The sequence below is a fragment of the Bombus huntii genome, chromosome 6 (genome assembly GCF_024542735.1).
Source record: "Bombus huntii isolate Logan2020A chromosome 6, iyBomHunt1.1, whole genome shotgun sequence".
NCBI lineage: Eukaryota > Metazoa > Arthropoda > Insecta > Hymenoptera > Apidae > Bombus > Bombus huntii.
In genome coordinates this window covers 8,600,281-8,626,993 of record NC_066243.1, presented here as the reverse complement: position 1 = coordinate 8,626,993, position 26,713 = coordinate 8,600,281, and the positions used below count along the sequence as shown (strand labels likewise).

The window sequence follows — 26,713 nt, the reverse complement described above, 5'->3', positions numbered from 1 at the left end:
TGACGAGTATACTCGTCATAACACAAAATATTGCCATTTCTTCATGACGAGTATACTCGTCAAAAACAGCCAGCTGGTTTTGTAGTACGTGTTATTTCATATAGCATGCCTTTGCTAACCCCGCTGCTTTATCGAGTCATATTCAAGATACAAACTGATTCCGATGCAACAAGGATAAGATTATATTTGCAACAAAGTTGAGTTTCAACGTTAATTTAAACTTTAGTTCGTTAATATTAATCCTTACCAAAGATTAATAGGTACAAATTATTATCATTCAACATAACTTTATAGCAGTGAAGTGAGATAAGGCTCACAGTTAAGTTACTAAAAAAAATTTTAAGGCAAGGGGTTAATTTTCCTTCCTTAAATAAGTTGCAATTGGGACAAAATTTTATTTCACATTCCTTAAATAAATTCACTTATTCGTTCAATCTGACAATTTTAATTGTGTCTATCATACCGCTCATAATTATTCGAACAATTTCAATAGTCGATGAACATTGCTTGAACAATTTAAATTTAAGACGCGTACGACTTTTTACCAATAATACGACCAAACCAAAATCTATTAATCCGACAGAGGGTCGTATGTGTTAACAATAGTAAGGCACCAAGTGACTTTTAATTAGCTTTTATACCATAAAGGAAATACAATAAAAAAAGATTCGAATAATTATAAGAAAATGATTGAATTGTACGTATACTCTATATATTATTTGTAGAATTATTGGTCATTTTCAAATGACCTATTGTACCACAAATTCTAGACTTCCACCTACCTGCAGAACTGCCAATAGTGGACGCATGTTGACTGGTCACTTCGGCTTGATTATGAACAGATTCATTCGAGTCCGACGAAAGTGTACCAAGGGTGGAACCTAGCCTCTTCAGGCTGTTGGCTCTCCTGACGATCGTAGCGACGGTACGGCAATACAGAGCTTTGGCCAGCGAGTCCCTGGTCATGTTAGACTGCATAAACAAACACCCTTCAACATGGTTCCGCTCCGACCGATCGGCGGCGTTACAGCACAGATTGCACGGAATGAGTTAACAGTACCATATTTGCGTCGCAGACCGACTTCACCAGCTGGCCACGGGCATTGTGCGTCCTCGAAGTGAGTCCTCTAAGCAGTGCTGGTGGTGGCACGCCTAGAAGAGCCGCGACAGAGGCTAATTCGTTCTCTCCGATGACACCGACCTCGACTCCCGGTCGATCCGTGAAACCAACGTTGCCCAGGATCAACACTGCCGCTAATACTCGCACTACATCTAAGAAGGGTATACCTAACACACCTATAAATAATATTGTATGATAATTGAATTTGGAATATTTGGAAAATTTTTTCTCGGATATTATTAAAAAACATAATCTTCAGGATTAAATTGTAAATGATACGTTTTATTCTGAGTGGCAATAGCTATCCAGATATTATTATATCTGTGCACTTCATGATATATTAACTAAAATTTGGAATATTAAATGTTGAAGATAATTTATTGTAGAATTTTTTGTAGATTTTGTAGAAGGAAATTTATTGTAGATTCTATTAAATAATTATGTACTATCTAGAAATATAGGTGGGCGATTATTATACCTAAACAGGCCTTCCACGCTTGGAACCTAATGGCATCTTCAGCTTCGTCCTGCCTAGTGTCTCCATGCTGTAGATACCTCAAGTTCTTTAGATTGTAACCCTCCAAATTAAGTTTGACTAGCGAATAAAGCAAAAACTAAATAAATATTCCAATAATCAAACATCCTATCGTATCAAAACCCAATTCTCTACCTCGTTCCTCGTGCGACAAGCCGGCTAACATTTGGTAAAATATGTGGTAATTCTTCTCGTCCGGTAGTGGCCTGATGACTCGCGTTTGGTCCAGAAAATAGCAGTGTATCTTCGTTCTGTACAAGGCACCGTCCGTAACCTGGACCTCTATAAAGTGACCCTAGAGGAACAACCCCCATAATCAATTCTACCCTTTGCCAGAGGGAAAAGGAAAAAGAATGAACTGTCACGTACTATCCTAGAACTCTCTGAGTTGGTGGCAGTCTTTGCAGATCCCAGAGACCTAAGAACTGTGAAGGCCGCTGCCAAATGTTTGAAGGCGTCCGTTTCTGGACCACCTCCAGCCACGTCGAACAATTGCCTAAGTAACAACATAGAGGCGTATGTCTTGCCGGAACCACTGGTCCCTAAACAGCAACAATTAACATATAACTCTCAGAATCGTCGTAAAATAGATCAAATAATACACATGTAGAAGATAGATCTAAAAGTAAAAGAGATAGTAAATATAACAAGCTGTATAGGTATTAAATAGATTAAGAAGATTTGTGGATGAAAAATGTCGGCTGCTTACCGGAAAGAATGATGGCCTGGGGGTATCCGGTTTCCGATTGCTGTCGCACGGCCTCCTGAACGACTTTGTTCAGTTGGGGCGCCAAAGGTACGGCCCTGGTGCTCGTTAAGGTCAATGGATTCCTGACGTCCGTATATGGATTGATACAGACCAGTATGGGGCCCACGTTCGTCTGAAACGCGTTTCGATTATCTACTCGTCCGATTGTCGGTTCGTCCACAAAGCGTCTTGACACGCGGCGATCGCGGTACAGCCCTCGTCAGGGACGATGCGAAATGAGACTACTTTTTCCTTCACTGTCCAGCCGTGTTGCTTTTTGCATTGTTATTGCGTATCGGACGCGTGGGTTATGGATGCCTAGATGCCGCGTGCTTTGCAACCAGCCATCAGACAAGATTAATCGCAGCTCGATCTTGCTGAGCCTGATTATACCAAGCTGATACTAGGGGCATCTATCTTGTCTTTGTTATTACGTAGCACTGATCACCGCGAAATTATTCCACATAGAAAAAATTTGAAATTAAATTATCAACAGAAGAAGGAGGGAGAGATAAGTCACTCACTGGAAGAAGCCTTTCTACGATCTATTAAAAATTGTTTAGATCAAGAATGTTCATGCATTTATTGGATATTTTGTTGCGCGAAAATATTTAATACGCATAAGGTATAATATCTGTCGATGCTTAATCGGCGAAACAAATCTGCACTGAAATTGCATAAAAATTGGAATTTGCACAAACATCTCTGGTCTACTAGTAACGATCGACTTTTCCTCACAAAAGAGAAAGAATACATCCTTGAACTACGTCTTTTCTAGAGATCTTCGTCGAGCGTGTCTGAACAAGATTCACGAGTTGATATTTCAGTATGCATCGCGGTTTATTTGAATAGCATTCTGGAAGAGGGTTGGAAGGACGCCTGGAAGTATGGACACTCGAAAATTGGGACATCTCGGGTTGGAAAACGAAGAGTGGACGAGAAGAGAGGACGATAGCGCAGTCTGATGCAACAATGTACGAGCGGCGAGGCTTTGGCGGGTCTCGATTCCTATTAGAAGCCCATCTAGAGAAAGCAACGCCACGCAGGATGAACAAAAAGATGAAAAACGCCCGAAAGCCGAGTGGGGAGAGAGAAAACCGGTCCCACGTCGGGCCCCGTGGCCTCTGATGTTCGCCTCGATTCCCTTGTGCTGCGAGCTTTCGTGCAGCTAGCTCGTACAGTCGAGCTTAGATTCCTTTTGAAATTCAAACCGGTGTTAACACACGTGTTTTACATCATTCCTTGTTGATTCTGATTTTTCTGTCTACAGCGATTGGCGACTGTATTTGCATACTCTTTTACCATAAGAATCTTTCATGAATATATTATGTGTACTATATGCACCATTTTGAAATTTCACATTAATATTGTAATGAGACGTGACTATAGTGATTATGTCGACAAAGTTTGAAATAATATCGAAAATGTATACATAGAAGATATCTGTCGCAAGCATAGACTTCGCAGAGCTTATTAAAGCATTTAATTAATACAATATTTAATGAAGTCACGTTTAGCCTTATTATACGATAACGTTATTCGTGCCTCGTTACAGTGCTAATGAAATTGCAAAGTGTATCGTTAACACAGCTAATTTATACACAAAAATATTCAAATCCTCTGACAATTTACTGCCTGTATATGTGTATTTATGGTTTCATCGCGCAATATACAGTTCGCAAATAAACAAATACGAATGTAAATAAATTCCAAACATAAACAAGTCCTCGGATGTAAACAACTGATACAAAAAAACGATTAAAAACGATGAAAAGAAAAGTGTAAATAAACAAGCACGGAATGCAAACACGTGGAGAATGTAATCAAACGATTGGATAATGAGAAAGGAATAATTAATCAGGTGGCGGATATCCGTAAGAAAATGACGAGCGCGTTCGTTTGCAAAAAGTAATTGCGACAGGAGCTACAGGGACCGGAAACGGAGCCGTTTTTGCGTCCATCAGAGCAGCTCGGTGCAATCAAACCGCGCGATATCTGTCCACGGTCAACGAGACCATCGACAGACTTTTTCACCCGAGGCGTTCCCTTTCTTTCGCCTCGGTTTCCCCTCGTTTCAACGACCTATTGAGAAACTCCCGATTTCTCCTTCGAGCACACGGCTATCTCTGAAGGGGATACTCGGTCGAGACCTCGTTAAATTCGACAACCCGATAGTACATCGGGCCGCCCGAGCAACGATAATCGATAAACCAGTAAAGGGAGGAACAAAGCTCCTTTCGAGGATTTAAGAGTTAGATTAATTGATCTTCGCGGTGTTCCAAGTATGAAAACTTCTCGAGCGTTTTCACGATTTTACGAACGTTGCAGATGTTAAATGGTACGGTACAGTATCTTTGCTAACGGGGCATTCATCTCAATTAGAAGCGGCGCGAACTTATCGTGTCCTGTCGTCGCTATCGAGGCCGAGAGTGATTGATGCACCGGCCGATTCAATTGGCGAAGGGCAAAGAATGTGCGGCTCGATTAGGTGAAATTTGTGCCGATTATCGGAATGTCAGATTACGGGATACCAACATAGAAGTCGAAACGAACGCGCCGATATCATTGTGCTATGATAAAAAAAAAACTTGAACTATCCCAATATCTACGTTTTTCAACATGTAAAATTCCTCGATTCTACCATTAGTCTGACTTTAAATAAAGTAAAGTAAGTTAAATGAGTAATTAAAGTATAAAATTCATCTTCGGGTTATATATTATTCTACATTTGGGCTACAATTATTTTTAATTCCAGATAGCCATCGAATGAAAAAAATAGTGAAGAAAGAAACACTCACGTGGTACTGTTTGGCACAGAATCGAGCCTGTAGACACTTGAGCACCGCATCCTCCGTCAGTGGTCCAGGTAGATGAATGAGGTCGTCCAAGGCCGTGGAGGTTGCAGGCCCAGACGAAGCCGCGGTACCTTTCGGAAGACATCGGTGCTGACCCTGATTACTCTTCGCGTTTTTCACGTCGGCGATAATGCTCGAGATCGGTGGCGAGCGTAGACAGCCCAACGCCGTCACGCACGACACTATACCGTCGTCAGAAATCCTATTGTGCCGCTTTGGTGGATCCAAATCTGTTCACAAACGCGAAATCCTCTTATTAATAACTTTTCCTATTGGTAGAAATGAAACATAACAGGTTACTCGTGTATTTATTTGACAAAAGTTAGTTTAATTTTAAGTCATATAATCGCCTAAATTGTGAAATATTTTACGGTATCAGTGAAAAATGGTGGCAATTGCTTTGTGAAGTAGTCGAATGATGAATCAGCGGTATAAATTTCTCGAGGACGAAGTAGATATTTGGTGCGTAATGTCAGTGTGTGCTGCACGAGGCGTGAAGAGGTTAGTATATCAGAGAATTTTGGTATATCAGGCAGCAGAGTCAGAGAAAAAAGATGAAATGTTATAGAATACTAAGTTTAAATGTTACAACGCGTTACCGAACATTTTCCAGGTTTCTTCCTTGGAGAAAATACGAGAAAAATAGGTCTGAATGGCAGCGACCGAGGAGCGTTCGAAGCGTGTTCAAACGAATCGCGGCTAACTGTACCCGCGTGCAATTTCGCCAGGCGGGGCTCGATTAACCGGAAGGGATCCGAGATCAGATGCAGCATAGCGAGCCACGTGAACTGCTTTAGTCGACGCGCAAATATTTTTATTCTTCTCGGCTGGAAATCGCGCGAGATGGGGTCGCGTTGAAATAAATCGCAACCTTTCGCGCTGCGATATTTTTTTATATTTTTGTTTTTGTCCATCAACCCGAAACGGATAAAAAAAAGAGTGGGAAAAGGGGGTGGGGTGGAGATTTAAAAAACAGTAGACACAACCTGGACCAAAATCCAGGGACCAGAGGAATGGTAAATAAATCATAAAACGTTCGACGAATCGTTGGGGAAATGGCAGCTCTGTAAACAGACGCGTTTACTGTTCCGATGATTTCGCGGGCAGAGCTTCGAACTCTGGTTATTTAAAATATCATCCAACCTTCGCCAATCCAGGGGGTGAAAAGGCTGCACTCGCCTGCGCTCTAACGTATCGCGAATTAACGTAATGACGATATTACGCGCCGTTTAAATATTAACGAGCTCGGAACGAACTCGATGGATGTCCACATGAACGATCCACTGTGGACAGTTACAATTTACATATATAGCATGATCCGTTTTAATTCGCAATAATCGCCAGAACTCGTCGCTTGATTATAGCCTTATCCGACGGAGTTACGTAAATTTCATCGTAGATCGAGTGATCATGATGGAACACTAGATAATGTAACGAACGCTTGATGGATAAAAATATAGATGAACCGTAGTTTTCGCCGTTTGATCCACTCGGTAATAAAGACGTCGGATTGAAACGAGAATCTGGCTCGAAAGTAATAAAATTACCTATCGATATTACTATGATATAACATTCACACTTATCCTAGAATTTTAAAGCTACGATATTTCCTAGTTTTCAATATTTTTCCTAAACCACAAATTTTAAACTCGACTCAAATCCTGTCAAAAATTTCTCATCTGCACTGTCATCGTATATCTCCAAGTAATAATATTCCTCGACTTCTCTACAATATTATAATCTTCAAACTGATCTTAAATTCCGAAAAATTCCATGCTCATTACCATTTTAAAGTATCCTAAAACTATGTAAAAATCCTGAACCAAGTCCAATATCTGTCCTGTACTACGATTGCCAAACATAATTTTAAAACTTGCAAAAACACACACATTCACATCCAATATCAACATCACCAGATTCAACCTGTTCTCTGTAAACCAGAATCACCCAGTTGCACGCATTTCCTAGCGAATCCCCAGTACGGTAGTAATGCAGCGTCCTGCATCGACCATCCATCGAGATTCGCCAGGACGCGTGCACAGCGTGCACCGCAGCATACTGACCGGATATTAAATTATTAGCCGCGGTCGAGTTGTGGCTGAGCGTGTTCGCGCCGGCGTGATTGACGTGCGGATGGACGATCGCGGACGCCGTCAGCGTGTGCCCCGAAGGATGACCGAGGCCGTGGGGCAGTGTGCCGGAAAGCGGTAGCGTGGTCCTTGGTGGAACAGCGGGCGCCGGGGATGACGGAACGCCGCCTTTTTCCGGGCTCTTTGACAGGGGCGCCGATGCACCACTGTTCGGCCCTGAATTGTTCGGCGGCTGGTTCACGTGCAGCCGGTTCCTCAGGGTCACCAGTTCCGTGCTCAAGCTCCTCAGACGTTGCTGGAGATGCACCGCTTCGTTCGACGACGAGGCATCTGCAACACAACGGATTACGTTAGATCTAGTTATTAGAAGGTGCATCTTTTGTAATTTCGATTTTGGAAATTTTGAAATCGATGGAAGTTTCCCAGAAAGAAAACTCTGGCAAGCGTTTTAGAGGAAATTTTGTCTGCACTATACGGAAGAATCTTGATTATTAGGAGAATGATTAATAAAACGATTAGAAACGATAAGAACGATTGGGTGGAAATGTTAATTGATAAGAATTGTTACATTTTTAATCGGGTGTCCCAATTTAATTTGCTCCTGTTTAATACTGATGTCGATAAGAGAGTTTATAATAAATGATATTCTGAGATATGAATACAAGATTATTCGACAACGAGACATCTGTAACAGAACGGATTACGTTAGATCTGTGCATGTTTTGTAATTTCGATTTTGGAAATTTTGAAATCGATGGAAGTTTACCAGAAAAAAACTCTGGCAAGTGTATTAGAAGAAATTTTGTCTGCACTATACGGAAGAATTTTGATTATTAGAAGAATTATTAATAAAACAATTTGGTAGAAACGATATGAACGATTAGATAGAAATATTAATTGATAAGGATTGTTACACTTGTGGCGGATCGGTATCAATAGGACGCAGACAGGTCGAGGCATCAACGCGGCGCAACACCTCCCGGGCGATCCGCTGGTACCAACCGCCAACACTAGAGGGCTACGACGACAACGAGTCTGTCTAACTCGCTAGCGGTCGAATATACGAGCGATTGATACAAATACCGCACCTAGCGAGACTCCCTCTACGTCTAAGGCAGGGACTACCGGGCATAGCCTTACTGACGAGTCCACCGGTAGTCCCGGGACGAAACGCACAACCCTCTTTTCATCCGCCACACACTTTTAATCGGATGTCCCAATTTAATTCGCTCCTGTTTAATATCGATGTCGATAAGAGAGTTTATTATAAATGACATTCTCAGATATGAAAGCAAAATTATTCGAACAGTATGTGTCATAATTATTCGGTCTTTAAAATCAATCAAATTTCATTTCAATTTCGAAGCTTCGTGAAACATTTAAATCCTTCTATTTATTGAAACCAGAATAAGGCCAAAGCATACGATAACCAACCACGTTGAATCGTTAATTTTTATCTAAACCCATGAAGATACGCACGAACGTTATTTCATACAACATCCGCAAATACGAAAGAGTTAATATATTCACCGGAACGAAAACAGTCGAAATCAAAATTCATAGGGGCGGCAAATCACCTGCGAGAACCAAATTTTCAAGGGTCCAAAGAACATTTACCCAATCGAAAAGCTCGTCGATAGGCTGGCAAAAATCGTTGGGAGTCGGGGATGTTTGTTATGCGCGCTGGGTGGTTGGCAAACGAGGGTGCGCTCTCTCTGGCGCCGATAAAAGGGTTATTGCACGTTTCGCGAGCGCCATGGCAAACAGCGGCTCGCAAATTCGAGGCCGAGCCTCGTTTTCTAAATGAATTATTTCTATACGTGAAATGGCCGAGAGAGGACCTGGCCTCTACTTTTCGCCCCGCGTTTCCGCTTGAATTTTCCACCGTGTCCACATTATAGGCAATTTAGCCAGCCGCTAAAGGTGCAACGAACGAGCCCGTTTCGTTAATAGCCCAGCCCTATGGAAAATGTACTTAGCGCGCGAACACGCTACCCAGTGTGTCCACGTGAATATTTCACGTGAAAATTGTATGCGTCACGTAATCGGGTCGATCCTGAAAAATTCCTCGCCACTCGTTCCCGTGTCATTAGCCATTGATCGTGCCCCATGGAATTATTCATTTAGCTTCATAATAGCGCCACATGATAATATTCTGCGAGCTCGTTAATGTACAGTATGGATCGATATGCGTGGAACGATGGGTTGGCTGATTCCTCGCGGAAGAATGAATAGGAGACCATCTACAGTGTTATCCCCCTTTCATTAGGATGAAGTAATTCAAAGGAGTAGAATTTTTGGTTTCTCCTTTTTTACTAATTAATGATCATCTTTGATAAATCTCTATTGATTTTCCCCGTCGTATGAAACTAGTAGACAATATTATGATAAAACCGGTCGTTCGTGTTATTCAGATATGCATACCATAAGCGAAGGACTTCGTTTAACAAAAATTATTCACAGTCGATCGTTGAATGTTCAAATAATGAAAGATTTTTCTACTAAAGTAGCAACTAACAAATTAAGTAGCTTTGAAGCTGAAACGTTAAAAATTTCTTACACAGATTTCTATCTTAACGACGTAAAAATGTCCAATAAATAAGAATTTGGAAAATTTTCGAAATAGATATAAAATTAGATACCCGATTTGCCAAACAAACATTAATTAAGAAACCGAATTCTTATGATTTAAAATTATAAATAGCTCGTAAATTTCCTAGAACGAGACAAATTTGAATTACAAACAACTCTTCTTCTTCTCCTTATCTATAGCTTAAGCTGTCCCTAATGGTTGGAACGTCTGCGAGACAAACTACCAGCTAATTCTAATCACCCGATTCTCCGAACTCATCGATCAGACTCGTTATCGCGGTATTCGCGTTACAGAAAATCGAGGAATCGCCAACGTGGAACACTAAAAGGCTCTTTTCAACGGATACCAGTTCGACTGGTTTCACGAATATGGGACACGAGCGCCTGGTTCCGTAGTTTACGCAGCACACAGATACGCTGTCGATTTGTCATAGCGAACGAACGTGTTCGTTTTCTAAATGTTCCGATTAGAAACCAGTATATCCCGTCCCGCGGAGAAACGCCGTCTAATCTCCCCCGAAAGTCGATGGAAAATTCAGATAACAGCCTGTTCCTTCGTTGAAAAGAACCGCCTGAACTATAATCGAGCTTATGTCTGCTCGAAGTGAGCTCGAAAGTGTCTAACGACAAATGCCTGGCATCTTAAGAATTTAATTCCTTGGAGAAATAGAACTATGGGGAGATTAAGGGATAATTGCAAGAGGAAGTTTGCTGACAGCTGCTTTACTTTTTTCCTTTGGTGTATTAAGGTGAAAAATACACTTCAAAGAACACCTGTTCTCTCATCTATGTAATTATTACAGCCAACCTGCTAGGCTGACTTTTTCATCCGGTTTATACCTCGGCCAACGATCGTTTGGCTCGTGTAACGTTTTCGTGATTAGTACAAAAAAGTAAAAAAATAAAGATCTTCTGAATATATACGAAGCGAGTAAGAACGTATATGACTTGATAGCAATTAATCCACCAATACTATACCTGTACATAATTCTATTCGTATTGTATCAAAGAATTATACATGTACACCGCAATCATGAAAATAAGTAAAAATAAAGCTTGGATGGTTGAAAAGACACAATTTTAATAACCTGAAATCTGCTACATCTTCTCATATTAGAAAATATTATGTGAGAAAGACTTCGTTATACTACTCCAAAATCGAATACAAAGTCCACCTGAAATTAGGTCTTCGACCAACGCTCATTCGACACGCTACCGATCAGCTGGCAGGAAAAGAGTAAGAGGAGTGGATATTTCTTTATTTCATCAGCCTTTGATGCGTTCTGTGAAAGACAGCTGTCGATCGAACGTCAAAAGGTCATAGAGAAACGATACACCTGTCAACGAACCTGATTGCACGCTCGTGACAGATTCTCGGTCTCGAGGTCTCGCTTCAACATCTCCGCTATTGTGTCTTAGATTAACGGTACCCAGTGGACGGCTGTCTGCAAACAGAGTCGCGTTCGCGCCGGGAATACCGAGATCCTCGCGAGTTATTCACGAGAAGAGGAAGCAATCCCGCGAGAAAGGAAGCAGAGAAGACAGAAAGCAAGCGTACCAGACAGACACAACGTTTCTCGTCTCTCTTGGAAAAGTAGGAAAAAGAAGTAAAACCACGAGGTGCCATTCTCTCTTTTCGCAAAACTCGCAACGACGCCGCCTAAAGAGGCTGGAAGGAACAACCGTCCATTTCTTCTTTCTCTCTCTCTCTCTCTCTCTTTCTCTATTTTCTTTCTTGTCATTTTGTTTTCTTCTTTTCTCTTTTTTTTCTATGTCTCTGCGAGAAACATTATGCGAGAGAAAAAGTTCTTGGTTTCCAGCGGGAATAAAGCGACGCGTCGAACGTCAGGCCAAGAAAGTGTGACTTTCGACGAGTCACCAGCTTCGAGGAAGTAATCACCCCCTTTCGAACTATGGCACACGAGAAACTAGGATTTACGAGCGGCCACGCGAAAATCACCACCATAGTGCTCGTACACTTGGCTTTTCGCTCACTCCGGTCTCTGACTCATTCAGAGGATTCAGGGGTTTGGCCATTTTCATTCATCTTTACTTGCTACGCAGGTCGGGACTCGTTCGACCCTCTTTTTTCTCCGTTTAGCCGCGAAGCTTTTTGATGCCCGTTAAAGAACGTCTTTTATCAAACTTACGAATGGAAAATACACGTATTTCTACATTAATCTCTACCTCCTATTTTTATGTGTACTACAAATCCTGAAAATTCTTATTTTCACTAAAATACATTCTTGTCTTTTATCAAACTTACGAATGAAAAATACACGTATTTCTATATTAATCTCTACCTGCTATTTTTATGTGTACTACAAATCCTGAAAATTCTTATTTTCACTAAAATACATTCTTGTAATATTATAGAATCAAGAAGAAGAAAAAGAGGTAGAAATTTGAATATTCATGGTTCTGGCATAAAGGTGTCAATATATGCGTTGTTATTTTTATCTGGAATCTAGTATATGAAAGAAGTTGACAATTTATTCGAGCTAGAATTGCTAGTGGCTACAGCGTTCTTCGTGTCTGGAAATGCCGATTATCGAGCAGACACTGTCATCGAATACCGATACTATCGCATGTCTGAGAATCGGAGACGCGAGACCTCCGTGTAAATAATGCAACGCGCGTACCGATCCGCGAGCCGCCGTTAAATAACTTATTTCCAAGCCTGCGAGCCTGTTACACAACTAATCTCGTATCCGGAAGTTGGTTGTCACAGGCGCCAACGGAACCGGTCGCATAAAGCGAAACAACAGACGTTGGATCAAAGAGAGAAACTGTCTCCATAAACGAATTATGGCAGACCAGAAAGTCCGTGATTCAAAGGAAGAGATCAAAACGGCAAAGATCCAAAAGAAAATCCGAGAAGGTCCGAGGAAACTAATGAGACGGATGAAGTAAAAAATGAACTGCGGCTGAAACAGCGAAGAGAAGGAAAATAGCTGAAAAGAGGGTAAAGAGCGGAAAATACAGTAAAGGCGAAAGAAATCGAGCCAAAGCAAGAGAAGAACAAAGAACACGAGGATCAAAGAAAAATATAGATCTACTAAAAAACAGATGGAATCAAAGGGAGGAAGAAATTAGAAGAAAGTCGGAGAAGCGAAAAGTAGCGGCAAAGAGAAAGAGTAAATATCAAAGAAACTGAGAGAACGAGAGGAAAGCTAAGGAGAAAGGGGGCGGGGAACGAGTAAAAGAAGGGTAACTAACGCGAAGAAAAGGAGATAACCAAAGACAAACAAAGGCGAAAAGAGAAGTTCAGTGGAGAAGAGAACAGGAAGTAGTCGGAAGACCAAAAAGACGCGTCGTCGAGTGGAGTGGGGGCTGAGAGAAGTTCTAACAGCATGAACAGAGAAGGTGAAGAAGAGTTTGGAGGATGGCGGGACATGGATCGTATATCACAATGAGGTAAAAGTTTAGTGGGCCGTTTTGCGAGCTAAATGCATCGCGATCCATGAAACTCGACTGCACAGGGAGCACTTTCAGTCGCTTTCGTCGATCGAAAGCGATACTAGAACGATCTTGATTCCCGTAGGGTGCATTGTGTGTGCGCTCTCGGTCAAAATGTATTTTAAAACGGTGCAAAAGCTTGGATGGGGAAAAAAGTGCATTTTTTTACATTCAACTCGATACTTGACAGGGATAGCATGATACCAATCGACGGAAATTCGTCGATGACCGATCGAGATGCCGCACGAAATTAATCCCTTTTAGACGGCAGCCGATTGGCCAGCCGATCGGGACCCGAGCTTTCGTGAAAAATTTACGCGAATTCCCGGAATACCGCTCTCGAAAACACCGGTCAATTCGACGAGGAAACGATAGTACTTGGATGAGCTGGCTTTTAACACTATCAAATACTTTATCGGCGCACGATGTTTTATATTTTTGTAGTAGAGCTACAGCCAAATAAAATAATACTTCGATAAACGAGATTCTATGAACATCCAACACTTCCTGCAACATCCAGCAGCCATGGGTTAATGTAACTGTTTCCTCGATCGAAACGTGTAATAAAAGCCAGACCGGAAACAGAACGGACAATTCGACAAGAGAATGATGGAAATTCGATAAACCAGCTCCTAACACTATGAACTATTTTATCGACGCACAATATTTTATATATTTCCGTAGCGAACCGAAAAGCTAATAAAACAATTCTTCTATAACAAACAATAACCCGTAACCATCTAACACTTTCTGTACGATCATTCGAATAACCATACCTAATGTAACTTTTCCCAGAGTCAAAGCGTCGAGCAAAAGGCAAGCAAGAGACAGGTCGAATCGATGAGTATGCATCGTATCGATGATTAATTATCCTCGCCACTTTCCACGGATCGTTCTAAACGTCGGGGACGCCTTTCCATTGGAAGACGTGGGTTGTATATGAAAGAGAGAAGAGACAAACGAAAAGGGCCTGGCAGGTATACACCGGACGAGAAGCAGGTCCTACTGCGGCGGAATTAAAGCGAACAGGTACCTTCGGGGCTGAATGCTCGTTCGGAGAAAACAGGTTCTTTTTCGTCTTCTTCTTCTCACGGCCGTCTACACCCTCTTCGCGTTAACTTACCGCACGACGACGAGCCATCTACCAACGATGAAGAACAGCGGAGCGAAACGAAGGGAAAGAACGCGCGGTGCCGTCTTTTACCCGCGACTAGGGACACGTTATGTATATGATCGGGACCAACTACTCGTTTATCGCGTCTTATTTAAATTCAAACTACATTCGCGCCATGGAATCGATCCTCTTATGCGCGCCTTGCCACGTGATATACGTATATTTGTAGTATTCTTAGTAAATAAAAACTTAAGGGATGTAAAATATGAAGAAATATTAGATACATAGAATCGTACACGTAGCGTCGCTATTGATTGACAAATGATTTGTCAACTGTGTAATTCAGATGATAAAAATTAGTTATAAATTTAATTATTATAAAATGATCTATAGAAGATATGCAGGGAGAACTTGGTGATTTGTAAACTAATTTTTTTCTCCGGGATTATTTAAAAATTACATTCATCGGGAAATAGAATAAATTGTGAAAGAAGTGTGTGAAAATTTGTCTAATATTATTTTTCATAAGTGAACGCATCGCCTATGATAAAGATCGATAAGAGCTCAGAATTAAAATTTCCAAACTACGAAGTAAAATTCAAAGTGTACGGCAGTTTCATGCTCCGTATAGTTATACGTTATACGATAGTAGGTTAAAATGCTTCGATATTCGATAATACCAAGAAGACATAATCTGTTTCAACCCGAGTAATCACGAAATCTTAGTAAGACGAGTATTCGAGAAATTCAGAACGAAGGGCGAAGAAACGAAAAGTGCGAAGAAAAAGAGAATGGAAACAGCGAAGACTATCTTAAACACAGCTGTTCGACGCGACCGGTCAGATAAGAGGGAAGACGAATCGATTGAACGGGATACCTCGCATTCCTCCATGGAGAAACCGCTTCATTCCTTCAAACGCGAGTCAAATATAATTCAATCATCGAATCGAAGCACGTTCCTTCTTTCCCCGTTGCATAAGACGAAGCTTTTATATTTTCATACACGAACGCTTATATTGTTTTCTAATTTGGCGAATTTTTAACAATTTCGTAGACTTAGAACAACAGATTTAACGCGACAATGTCGTAGTTTTAGAGTTTAGATGGTTAAAATCGGACGTAATCGGTTTTACACGTGGTTGCTACTCGATTAACGCGTAACAACGAAAAGAGTCGAAAAGCCACCTCGGGAAAAAAACGTAATCGAGCCACGAGTGAAGTTTCAACCGGTGGAAAGACCGAACTAACGACGAGGGTAAAGCGAGTAAAAAAAGACACTGGAGAAGCGGGAAAGGGGATAAAAGCGTTTTACGGCGGCCGCGCGCCAGGCGAAATCGAAATTTCTAGCCGCCGGTCGAGCCGGGGCAAATAGAACGAAAATTTTAATTGGAGGATGGCAAGAAGGGGTTGCAGGGAAAAAACGATGCCACGGAAAACGCTGGTAAGCGGAGAAACGGGTGGTTTCGGGGCGAAACTTTCAGTACGCTTCAAGTTCCCTGTAATTCGGCGGTTTACTCTTGTTCGAAAGGATGTAAAAAGAGCATAGCGTCTCTTTGAAAGCTTCCAAGTATTAACTTTGAAGAATTATAGCTTTTTATTAGCTGCAAAAGGTTTTTTTGAACTTGAGCAAGTTTCTATCTCCCTTGCGATTTTTTCTTTGAAGAGAAAATATTCATGGATTCATTCTGACGGATCATTTCATAACGACCCCATTATCTCAAATTTTTCACCATACTCACGAACATGCATCCATTAAAAGTTAAGTAGCATTTTTTTTACTCCGAGTTTGAAATGTTGAGGTTGACTGATAGAGGAACGAGTGGATGAATTTGTAATATATTGAAATAAGTACAGGTATAGTGTATACTAATCCAGATCTTCCCTCTTTCAGTGTTACAATACAATAGAATATAATAGAGAGCACGTTCATACATTTATAGCGAAGAACATTACGAAAAAGTTAACCTTGCTGTGTAGCTCTGGCTGAAGACTACAAGAAACAGCAATAGAAATCTACTCTTTCGTTTCTGGACGTTGTAACCCAAAACGACATTTATATTCGAGGACATAGTAATATGGACCTCACCTTTTTTTTTTCAATTTTTTTCTTTCACTAAATTCTATTCTTTTCGTAACAACGGTCTCCAGGTCACGGCTATATAAAAAAAAAGATGTAGAGTTTTTATTGAAGTAATTACTTCAACATGAAAAACCATCGTGGACAATGGACAACGTGAGAGAAGGGATCAGGCCAAACGAAAAATATCTTAAAATTCTGGTAACTGGAGACGAGACTACGAGCCCGGGAAGACGATCGAAAACAAAATTGTCGTGGGTAAGATGGAAGAAGATAGCGTGATCTCGAGAGGCCACAAATTTCCGCGGGCATGAGACAGACTTGTGGGGCTCGTGCATTATCTCACGCGAAACGATGACGTCGAGCCATGGGAATGTGTGTACCTTCCGAGAAGTCGAAGAAAGTCGACGGATACGCGTCGATGGCTACCTTTTTCACGACCTTTCGAGTGAAACCGAAACTCCTCCTTGACGCTGGCTAGCGTCGATACACAAAGGAGCCCAGAAGAAGAAAGAGACGGATGAGTTTCTGTGTGTATGCGAAGGAGGCCGGGCTCAACCTCGGGGTCTAATCAGATGCGGGTTAATCCAGGCTGTTTCTCTACCCTTAAGGGTCCTCCACACGTAGGAGAGATCGGTCATTCTCTGACCGTGCGAACGTTTGATTTCGTAGTTTGAAACTGAATATTTGAAAATGATTGGGTTGATTTGTTAATGATAATTTACAATTATACTGCGTGCAAGTCGAACGATTTAGATCCTGCGTTGTTACAGACGCGTTGGTTATAGTTTTCTTAAAAATTGCTATTAATTTCAAATGCTATTAATTACCTGATCTTACTTTATCAATGTATCGTACCCAAAGTTAACTTAATTTAGTTTGTATTCAAAAAAAGAGATTGTAACAAAGAAAAAGAATTTGCTACAAAATGTAATATATATAAAAGAAAAGGCTGTTACCGTTAGTTTCGGTGTAATAAGCATTTTAAGGACAACGAAAGTAAAGTCGAAAGGCACACAGTGACGTCTAAAATTGCATATTTCATTTGCAACAAGTTACTTTACCAGATGCGGAAGGTCGGAATTATTAAAAGCAACGCGCGCTTATGCACGAAGAATCTAGTAAACAAGATTTAAGAAAGCTGGACACGCCAAAGCGTTTAAGCGAAACGACGGAATTATATGAAGTCCGGTGGCGCGGGTTTCCCTGCGGTATAATGCGAAATTACGACGAAATTCGCGGATAAACCGGCAACTTTATGAACCCGGAATAACCGGATTTTTTCACTAAAATAGCCTAATTGTGCCACCGTGTTGCTCGCTTCCTCCGCCATTTCTTCCGGGATCCATGACGTTAAAGGAGACGTCTCTGTGCATGAAACGAGACGTCTCTTTTTCACGCGAGAACGAAATAAATGACGCCACAGTGGACGTATCAAAGTATTAAAGTGGACAAATATGACGCGCGTTAATTACTTCTTAATTTCACCTTGTCGTCGGGCTACCGTTAAAAATTTATATCTGCGACGCACGTCATCACTGCGAGCAATAAATGTAACAGCCTTGCACGTGTAACATTATCAAACCGGAAAACACGACAAACATCGGACGAAATGCAAGACACGCGACAATTTCATGGATTTTATTGATTTTCTCGGTATTGTAGTTGGTGATAGGTGTAATGGTTTGGCGTGAAGGAATTTATAAGGAGGGAAGGAATATTTAATTCCTGGAATTATTCGTACGACCCTACTGTGTTGACCGAAGTGAGAAATTAGAAATTACAAAACATCCTTTGTAAGCAGGTACATTGAATACACAGATTTCCACCGTGTATATTTGATTGAATCGACGTTTATTAAAATTTAATCTGGTTATTTATATATAGCAACCCAGACGATTAAATTGCCTAAACTACACAGACAGCTCTTGATAAACTGAAATTGAGTAAATTTAATTTGAATATTTTAATTTTTAGTTAGCGTTATTTCTGTCGAATATATTTTATTTCTTGTTGTTGGTTTACGATGTTTTGCGATGTCTTATTTGCCTTATATACTCGGCTTATATACTCGGCTACACAGCGAGTGGTATAATTATTATACCATTTAGAAGTTTTCTGCAAAATAATTATAAGCTTAAAATGCAACTATGGCTTGATAATTTTAATAATTATACAACGTAAAAGTTGTTCCATGGATTGGTAATATTTTGCAAAATAAAAACTACAATATTATAAGATCCGTATTGCGCTTAACTAATTTTTTATCATTTTATGAGTTGTTAGATTTCTACGTAACTTGAGCCAAATAATTAATCGTTACAGAATCCTTAATCATCGTCTCGAGCTTTTGGAAAAGCGCTCCATTTCTGCAATCCTCTGAAAACCTCTCCACAGTCGACCTGTATCTAAGAGGATATCTCCCCAGTTCCCATCTATAAATTTCGAAACGTGTCGGAGAGTTAATTATTCAATCCTGTCGAAGACGTTGAATTTTCAGTATGAGCGCCACTTAAAGCGACCTGAACGGAGAAAAATACACCAACACACGGGTATCATTGGCCGTGTACGAGTGTGTAGGTTCGCCAGACTATCAATAATAGCCACACGATTCTCTCGCTTAGCGAGCTTTCAAGTAGTTCGATCGTGTGTTCCTCGAGTATGTCTCAGCCTCCTGAGCATAATTAAAATTGAATAAAAACAGAGACACCGTCTTGAATTTGAAGCTCGCCGTTACTTTTATTCCAACAGCAATTTGAAATTCACTGTTTAAACCAGCGTCCGCCGTAACGTTTAACATCCTGGGAACGGTTCCAAAAAAGAGTTAGAAGGTAGCCCAGATGGTGACCTAGCTTCCTCTAATGCTCGGCAATTTATGCGCATACGCTTCGTGCAATCTTGACCAAATCCACTGGCTAAATTGACCTTAATGTACCGCTATTTATGCTCGCTAATCAACTTCTATAACTCAGGATCACGTAAATCCTTGATGTTCATCTGTGCAAACCAACTTCTACGGTCTTCCAATGCGCGCGTAGACCAGAGATTTGACTGGAAACCTGCTCCCCAGGCTTCCAAAATCTCCAGAGTTCCCTCGAATGCGGCAATATAAATACGAGCCGGAACTTTGCATATCGGATATTCTTTCTGGAATTTTCTGACTGGCACTGAGATCAAACTTTCGCTTAGGAAATAGATCCCCAATATCGTCTCTAGTGTTTCGAGGTCCAATTCTGATTGCGGCTGATAACTTTCAAACTTTCTCAAACATCCAATATACTTGGAAGTTTCGAAAATCGAATGAACTCAAGAAGCCAATTTCTACCAAAACCTTATCAAATATTTCAAGATCTCAATTCTAATTATACCTGATAACTTTCAAACTTTCGCAAACATCGTAACATCGATTCCAAACTTTCTACATATCTCCCCCTTCATATTTTCTGATTCACGCTTAAACCAACCTTTCATCTAAGAAACTAATTTTCGTGCCCCAAACTTTTTTGAATTATTCTAATTACATCTGGCGATTTCTAAACTTCCTCAAACGAAGTACCAACTTCGAAAACATCCGTCTGAGACATTCAACGGATCCCGAGTTGGTTGCTAGCATAATACTAGGCACAATGCGCGCTCGTGTTTACCTGGTCGCGTCGGTGTGCGCACGTGGTATACACCAGCCAGCGGGGACTGGACAGTTGCAGTGGATGTATACTCGCTTAGGCCGTTGCCCCGCATAAATCCGAGCGAGAGAGGATTGCCAGGAGTCCAGGCCAGGAGTAGTCCCCTCCGCCATGAACTTCGTCCCGACAACTTTCGAAGATAGGTCAAGGGAGTCCACCAGGACACGGAGAATCTTCCTTCCGAATATAATGTCCTTCGTTGAACATAAACAGATCGACCTTTGCTCACTGAACCTTGTGTTTTTCGATATGAACGAGTGTGGAGATTCCAAGTGGTTCTCTGGGTTGGTAGGACTGCTTCAAAGGTAGATAATGTTTGGTTAACCTCTTTGAGAAGAAATTTATTAGGCTCGGAGTAAGATAACGTTTTTTTATTTTTAGATTTATCTATGTATTTTAGATATTTTGGAATGCCAGAGAAAAGTAACGTGACTCTGCTGATCACTAAATAACATTTAGTGTAAATCGAATACCTTCCACTGTATTTATTTGATCTAATCATCGTATCTTTTGGAATTTGTACGAATAAAGTAAAAAATAAACGTACAAGAGGTTTAATGCCTAGACACCTCCGCAATTTGATCAAGTTGAAATAGAAGATCATGATATTGTGAAATGTCGTATGGGATAGCGGCTGCTATAGATTTTGATAGAATGGGAATGAGATTGATAGGGCACACGGTGGTTTTGGTATCTATTTTGTGGTAACTGTACAGTCGAGTTTTTGCGACGGATATAACGTTCACTTCTTTTTTGTTATTCGTTACATTTTTCTCATATTACTATCGATTCGAGGGGAGAGAAAACGAATGGAGGATAAGATGGACCAATATGGAGAACGTCGTTCACCCGGAGGGATCTGTGGCTTAAGGTCACGAGAACGCGAGCGGTCGACCGGTTGCCGAAAGCGATCGTTAACGACCCTCAAGGCTACGCGGTTTAACCAGAGGCCCTCGGAATACGTTCCGCGCTAGCCATTAGAACCAGTTCTAGCAAAAAATTTCGTAGAAAAAGGCTTTGAAGAATTCCAACTATCTTAACGTATTCCGAAAGATACGTAAAAATGTATCGTGCTATGATAGGAACAGAAGTTTCGAATCGTCGTTATCTGAACCGATAAGTTCTTTAAAAGCGATCGAGCAACATTTAATGATCGCGGAGAAAAAAAAAACGAGGAATCGACAGGCTTTTTAATGACGCAACAAAAACTAGATACTAATTACTCCGCAAGATAATTCCTGAATAACGTGGTACAATGTAACGATATCTCTGGGGATCTCTCACGTCCCGAGGACAATTATGCGTGCTTTCCTGCAAGAAATATAATTACGAAGCCGGAGGCCGCGTGACCGTTTCCTGTCCTCATTCTATCTCACTTCTATTCAAGATCCAGACGCTTTTATCCACGTAATTGCGATCGTGCAATCGACGGCCCATTCCCTGTGACCGTATCAGTCTCCTCTGAAAACCTAGTCGATGTTACTCACTTCCACGAACACCTCGACTATACTTTCCTCTGTCATCGAGTACTTGCAAATATCCCTAAACGTTCCAACTATCTCTACCGAACTATCATTCTACTTAGCTAGTTGTAAGCTATAAAGATTGTAAGTTATAAACATATAAATTAAAAAATATTTCATTGCCCGTTCTAAAGAAATCGAAGACACCTGCAGTCTCGTTAGAGGAAATTAAGGACGCGCCGATGACAATCAGCGACACGATCTCAGGCCGTCAGCATCGCCGAACGGTGAATGCCACAGTCTACGGCAACGGCCATAAATTTCATCGTTCTGTACCGTGCACGTGTTCGAAGGTAACCCAGCGAGGCTCGATTGGCCAATCACTGGTCGAAGTTACCTAATAACGGAAATCGGTATCAGAGTCTGGCGCCTTTGAGTTCTCACGATGCAGAAAAAAAGTTTTTTCGCCTTCTGGACGTAAACAAGACGCGCGACAGGAGATGCGTGGGCGTGAGAGCGAAGGGGGCCGAGAGTAGAGAGCCGAGCAAAGGGTATTTCGGGTAAAGAGAAGAAAAGAAATCTTGACGAGGGCAAGTTGTGCAAGGAACACGGTGAAAGAGTCCACCGTTGATGATTCACAGAGTCTCGTTTCTCTTATTCCTCCTTTTCTTCCTTCCTCTTCTTCTTCCTCCTCCGCCTCCCACTATTTTCTTCTCTTGCTCGTTTAACGAATAGCATAAGAAATGATGGGTGAAACGATGATAAAGCATTTAATGTTTCAGTGCGTGGTTTATGAGAGGAAACAATATGCCCCCGGGGGGGATTAATGCATAAAGTAAGAATTACGATTGCTATCACGAGGAGGAAGGGAAATAAACCGTGATGAGATAATAAATTTCGTTAACTGCACGGACTGCAGAAATGTACGAGACCTACCTGGAAACGTATACAGTTATATATAAACAGGCGAGCGTGGAGGTGGAAAGAAAAAGGAAAGTAACGGAGGAAAAAAGGGGCGCGAAATGCTGCGGAACGTAGAAAGCGTATAAGCGGGCAAAGTGAGGTAATACTCGGAAATTTTAATCTCTGTCGCATCGAGGAAATTGCGTGGTGCGAATTACACACATAGTATAAATTCTAGAATAATAGAGTATCCTAAAGAAAAACATGTCTTTACGCTTGAACCGTTGTAAGTTCTCTATGTAACTGTACCTGTATTCAAACTCTACTCAAGAGGTAACCACGAGCTGTACGAATAAAAGAGCAACGAGGTTATTAAAACATTATTGAGAGGGAAGTCTAAAACGATCCTCAAAGTAAACTGTAAGTGTTTAAACTTGGTGTACGAGTCGTGTGGAAAAAAGCACGTTTCCTCGGTGAAGTCCTAATGAATCTTCTAATGGCCATTCTCGAGCAAACGAGTTAATAAAGCAAACACGGATTCAAAGGTATGAATGACAGGGCCGTGAAGCCTCGTAATAGGAAAATCCTCCGTGTTTTCCTGGTAAAGGAACCTGTCCGGTCGGTGGCAAGTATGCAGCGGAGGCAATCAACGTGGAGAAACCGCGAGGTCTGTTTTAACTGTAAAACGCAGGTAACTTCTCCAACGACTAGCCGCGCGGCTCTTCGTTTTCAGGTGAACAGGGGCGTAGTGTTCGTCGTGGGGCGCCCCTTACCTATTTCACCTGTGCTGGGTCGTTAAAAACTCTGTCAATTTGAAAATACGATAGCCAACCGTCGTAAAAAGGGTAGCCACTTGTAACTTGGTTACGATTTTAACGTTGAATGACGTTGAGCGGAGAACAAAGACGGAAAGGGCTTTGACGGTGGCATAAAAAAGGATACGAGAGAGTCAGAAATGAAACACGGAAAAAGAAAAATCCATTCTAACAACGTGAAGGGCCATTAAAAATACGCTTTTAATAAACGCAGCTTTATTGTACTGCCTATTCCCTTTTGTGTAGCTTAATCGGACTTTTGGATCGTTTCAGTCGTTCCTGCCATTCGAAATTCGTAACAGCAAGCGGAGAAGGAAACAAAACCACGATGATACTTATTGCTGCTTGGTGCCTGCTGCATTTAAATCGTCCATGAAAACGAGACTCGGCGCGCTCAACGCGAAAAGGACGATCAAGAGCGATAGCCAGTGGCGTACCTTGCAATTTCTTCTCGGTCTCCCAGAACTTCTGCAGCTCCGTGAAGTACTTGTCCAGTATGAAGACCTTGGAGAGGCCCAGGGTGGCCATCTCAGGCGGTCGAGGCTCGTTATCGGCCAGAATTTTCTTCGGCTGACTTTAACTCTGTCGCAGCTTATTCTTTTTCCCCTTTTCCTTTTTAACTTTTCTTTCGCCTCGTACCACCAGCTTCGATCCAGAATGGGGATGAATCGGATTTCACAGATCATCCGTACATCTCACCAGCTGCCTGTTCATCGTGTCCTCGGCACACTCATCACCGCACTCGCACATCTTCCTTCCGTTTTCTCGCACCTCTTTCTCCGGCTGTCACGAGAATAAAAAAATAGAAAAGAAAAGAAAACACTGAAAACCGGGCAGATCACATCGCACCTCCTCCAGGTATTACTGTTCACTGCAGTCGACACGGGATATCGCGCACGAAACGAAAAATTCACCTATATAGATCACAAGAACGAACTAGAGAAACCTTACTGAAAACCACGTAACCGGAGTAACCAAAGTGTATTTCCTGTCGAACCAGAAAACGCACGCGTATATTAAGGGAAAGTTTTCCACGAGAAATTTCGAGAAACACACTCGCTGACCGAAAAGCGTCGTTATTCCTTTTCCTCTCTCCTGGAGCCTACCGCTTTTCTCTTTACGTGCACACGCGTCTCTTCCAGGATCGTCTCTGAGTACGGGTACGCGGTGATTCGATAGCTTCAGCGTGTACGATACACCTGTCTCCGCGTTTCGTAATCATCCAAGTTTCGACAAACAACAGAGTGACACGACACGGGGACGCGTTTGCAGGAGCACGAAGAGTGTGGCGACTCGCCGAGTTCAACTGGGCGTCATTGTTGCCTGGAACCCACCTCCGTGGCTGGGCCCTATCTCTTCTAAGGTGTGTTCAAGATAACTTCGCGGCGGCCTCACCTGGCCGCTCGGAACGCCAGTTAGGTGGAAGGCACCACATGAGCGTGCCGGGGTCCAGGATGTCTGGTCGAGCAACAGGCGGTCGAGGTGGGGGCACTGATCCCCCGACTGGACCGTTGCTCGTGGATGCTGCATGGAAAAATGGCTGGGGCCCTAGACTCAAGAGTAGGCATCTCCCTCGACCTCCTCGGCTCGCCGCGGATCCGCTCGCGAGAAACTATTTCGCTCGAGCAACGAATACGACGCCGCGCCGGCTTCTCGCTCGTTCGATGAACTGTTGTTTACAAATACGCCAGAGGAACTGGTGGAACGATGCTGGAATGCAGCTGATGGAATGCTTTCCTCTCTGCTTATTTTTTTTCCTTTAACGGAAGACGACGATAATGGGATTGGATATGAGATTCTTAAACTGCTCTTCTCTATTACAGAACGAGGAATTCATTTTACGATGAATTTGTTTCGTGTCGTTAGTTGATTTTAAAATGAAAGTGACATGAAACGGCAGAACCGGGATTCAGCTCTGTTTTTGCAGAGTGGAAACAAGTCACGGATTTTTGGTATATTTTTGACGAGACCGTGTGCTCGATAGCGGAAACAGCATCTGGTACGAACGATACAGACCAGCCTTGCACTTCGAAATTCATCATCCGGGCTTTCATGATCTGATTTGAATTGCGCACACCGGATGGACACTTGTTTCCTATATCGAACCTAGTACACCGGTCGACACCGATTTCCCCTATGAATTTCACCGGGATTCAGTGCTCTCGAAAGCTTCGAAAACCAAATAATATTCCTTTCCTTCTATGCCGGCTATAGCCAGCCTCGTTCGAAACACTAATTGGTCAATGTGTAATTGATCGTAGCCAATTAACCAATACACGAGAACATATATACCTTCGTTAATTAGTGGAAAAAAGGTGAATGTTCTGTTTAGAACGTTTCGTTTTTTTGCCTCGTAGTTGGTTGCGTCATAAGAGACACTCAGCCATTGGTTATCAACGTTTCCACGGCGGATTCGTATAGTTTCTCTGAATTGCGTCGCTCGTGTAGATATCGAGCGGTACGTTTTCGACGAAAACTCATCGATGTCTAGGAGATAATTGCTACCCAAGTCGAACAGAGGCTCATTGTTAATTGGTCGTTACCCGTATCTACTCAGGGAAGGCCTTTGCTCTTGTGATTTATGCTTCTTCGAGACGGCGAGTGCGGTTAACTTAATGGGCAAGGGGCATTACGGCACGGTACCTGGCTGTAAAAACCTTTCGACGAGTACAAAATATCCTACTTTCCGAATGTTTCATAACTGCCTTTTAGCGGCAGACAATGGGGCAAGAAACGATACCATTTACGTCGAGCCACTTCCAAAGTGAATTGCTTGAAACAATTACGGATTGCCTCTCAAGATAGTAAGAACGCTTTCAGAATAACAAAGTCTAAATATATCACTTATTAATAACAATGAATGATTGTATCAAGCGCATGTACTTGGGTTTACCACCTATCTACTTACTACCATTAGAACCAAAAGTCTAATACCGTTAGAATTGTGCAACAAAAAATATTACTAAAACTTGAGATACAGTCACCGTCTTACACAATATCCTAGCATTAATCTAGAAATCCATACGTATCCTTGAAGTATGAATTACTGTCATTAGAATAAATATCGACAATCACTTTCCAACAACTCCCTCTTAGCGACATTTACCTTAAAATTGTGCAACGGATGATTCTACATATGAAAACTCAACGAATAGAGACAAATTAATTAGAAGAAATATTTCTAGAGCCGCAAGAAGCTCTATGTCAGAAACAGCTACAATTAAGTATCGTCTTAAAACAATGGTTTCGTGTACAACGA

General features: G+C 41.7%; 1 protein-coding gene across 5 annotated transcripts in view; it reads right to left on the bottom strand.

Annotated features, from left to right (window-relative positions):
- Window positions 1–26,713, bottom strand: part of LOC126867028 (unconventional myosin-IXb) — a 91,598-nt gene that overhangs the window by 6,060 nt on the left and 58,825 nt on the right. For all 5 annotated transcript variants that reach the window (XM_050621114.1, XM_050621113.1, XM_050621117.1 and 2 more), the window contains 8 exons: window positions 7,322–7,678; window positions 5,202–5,488; window positions 2,365–2,536; window positions 2,025–2,197; window positions 1,791–1,950; window positions 1,599–1,715; window positions 1,061–1,296; window positions 783–972 (listed from right to left, as the gene is read on the bottom strand). In XM_050621114.1, the coding sequence (XP_050477071.1) occupies window positions 783–972; window positions 1,061–1,296; window positions 1,599–1,715; window positions 1,791–1,950; window positions 2,025–2,197; window positions 2,365–2,536; window positions 5,202–5,488; window positions 7,322–7,678 (1,692 nt within the window). The remainder of the gene's footprint in view (window positions 1–782; window positions 973–1,060; window positions 1,297–1,598; window positions 1,716–1,790; window positions 1,951–2,024; window positions 2,198–2,364; window positions 2,537–5,201; window positions 5,489–7,321; window positions 7,679–26,713) is intronic.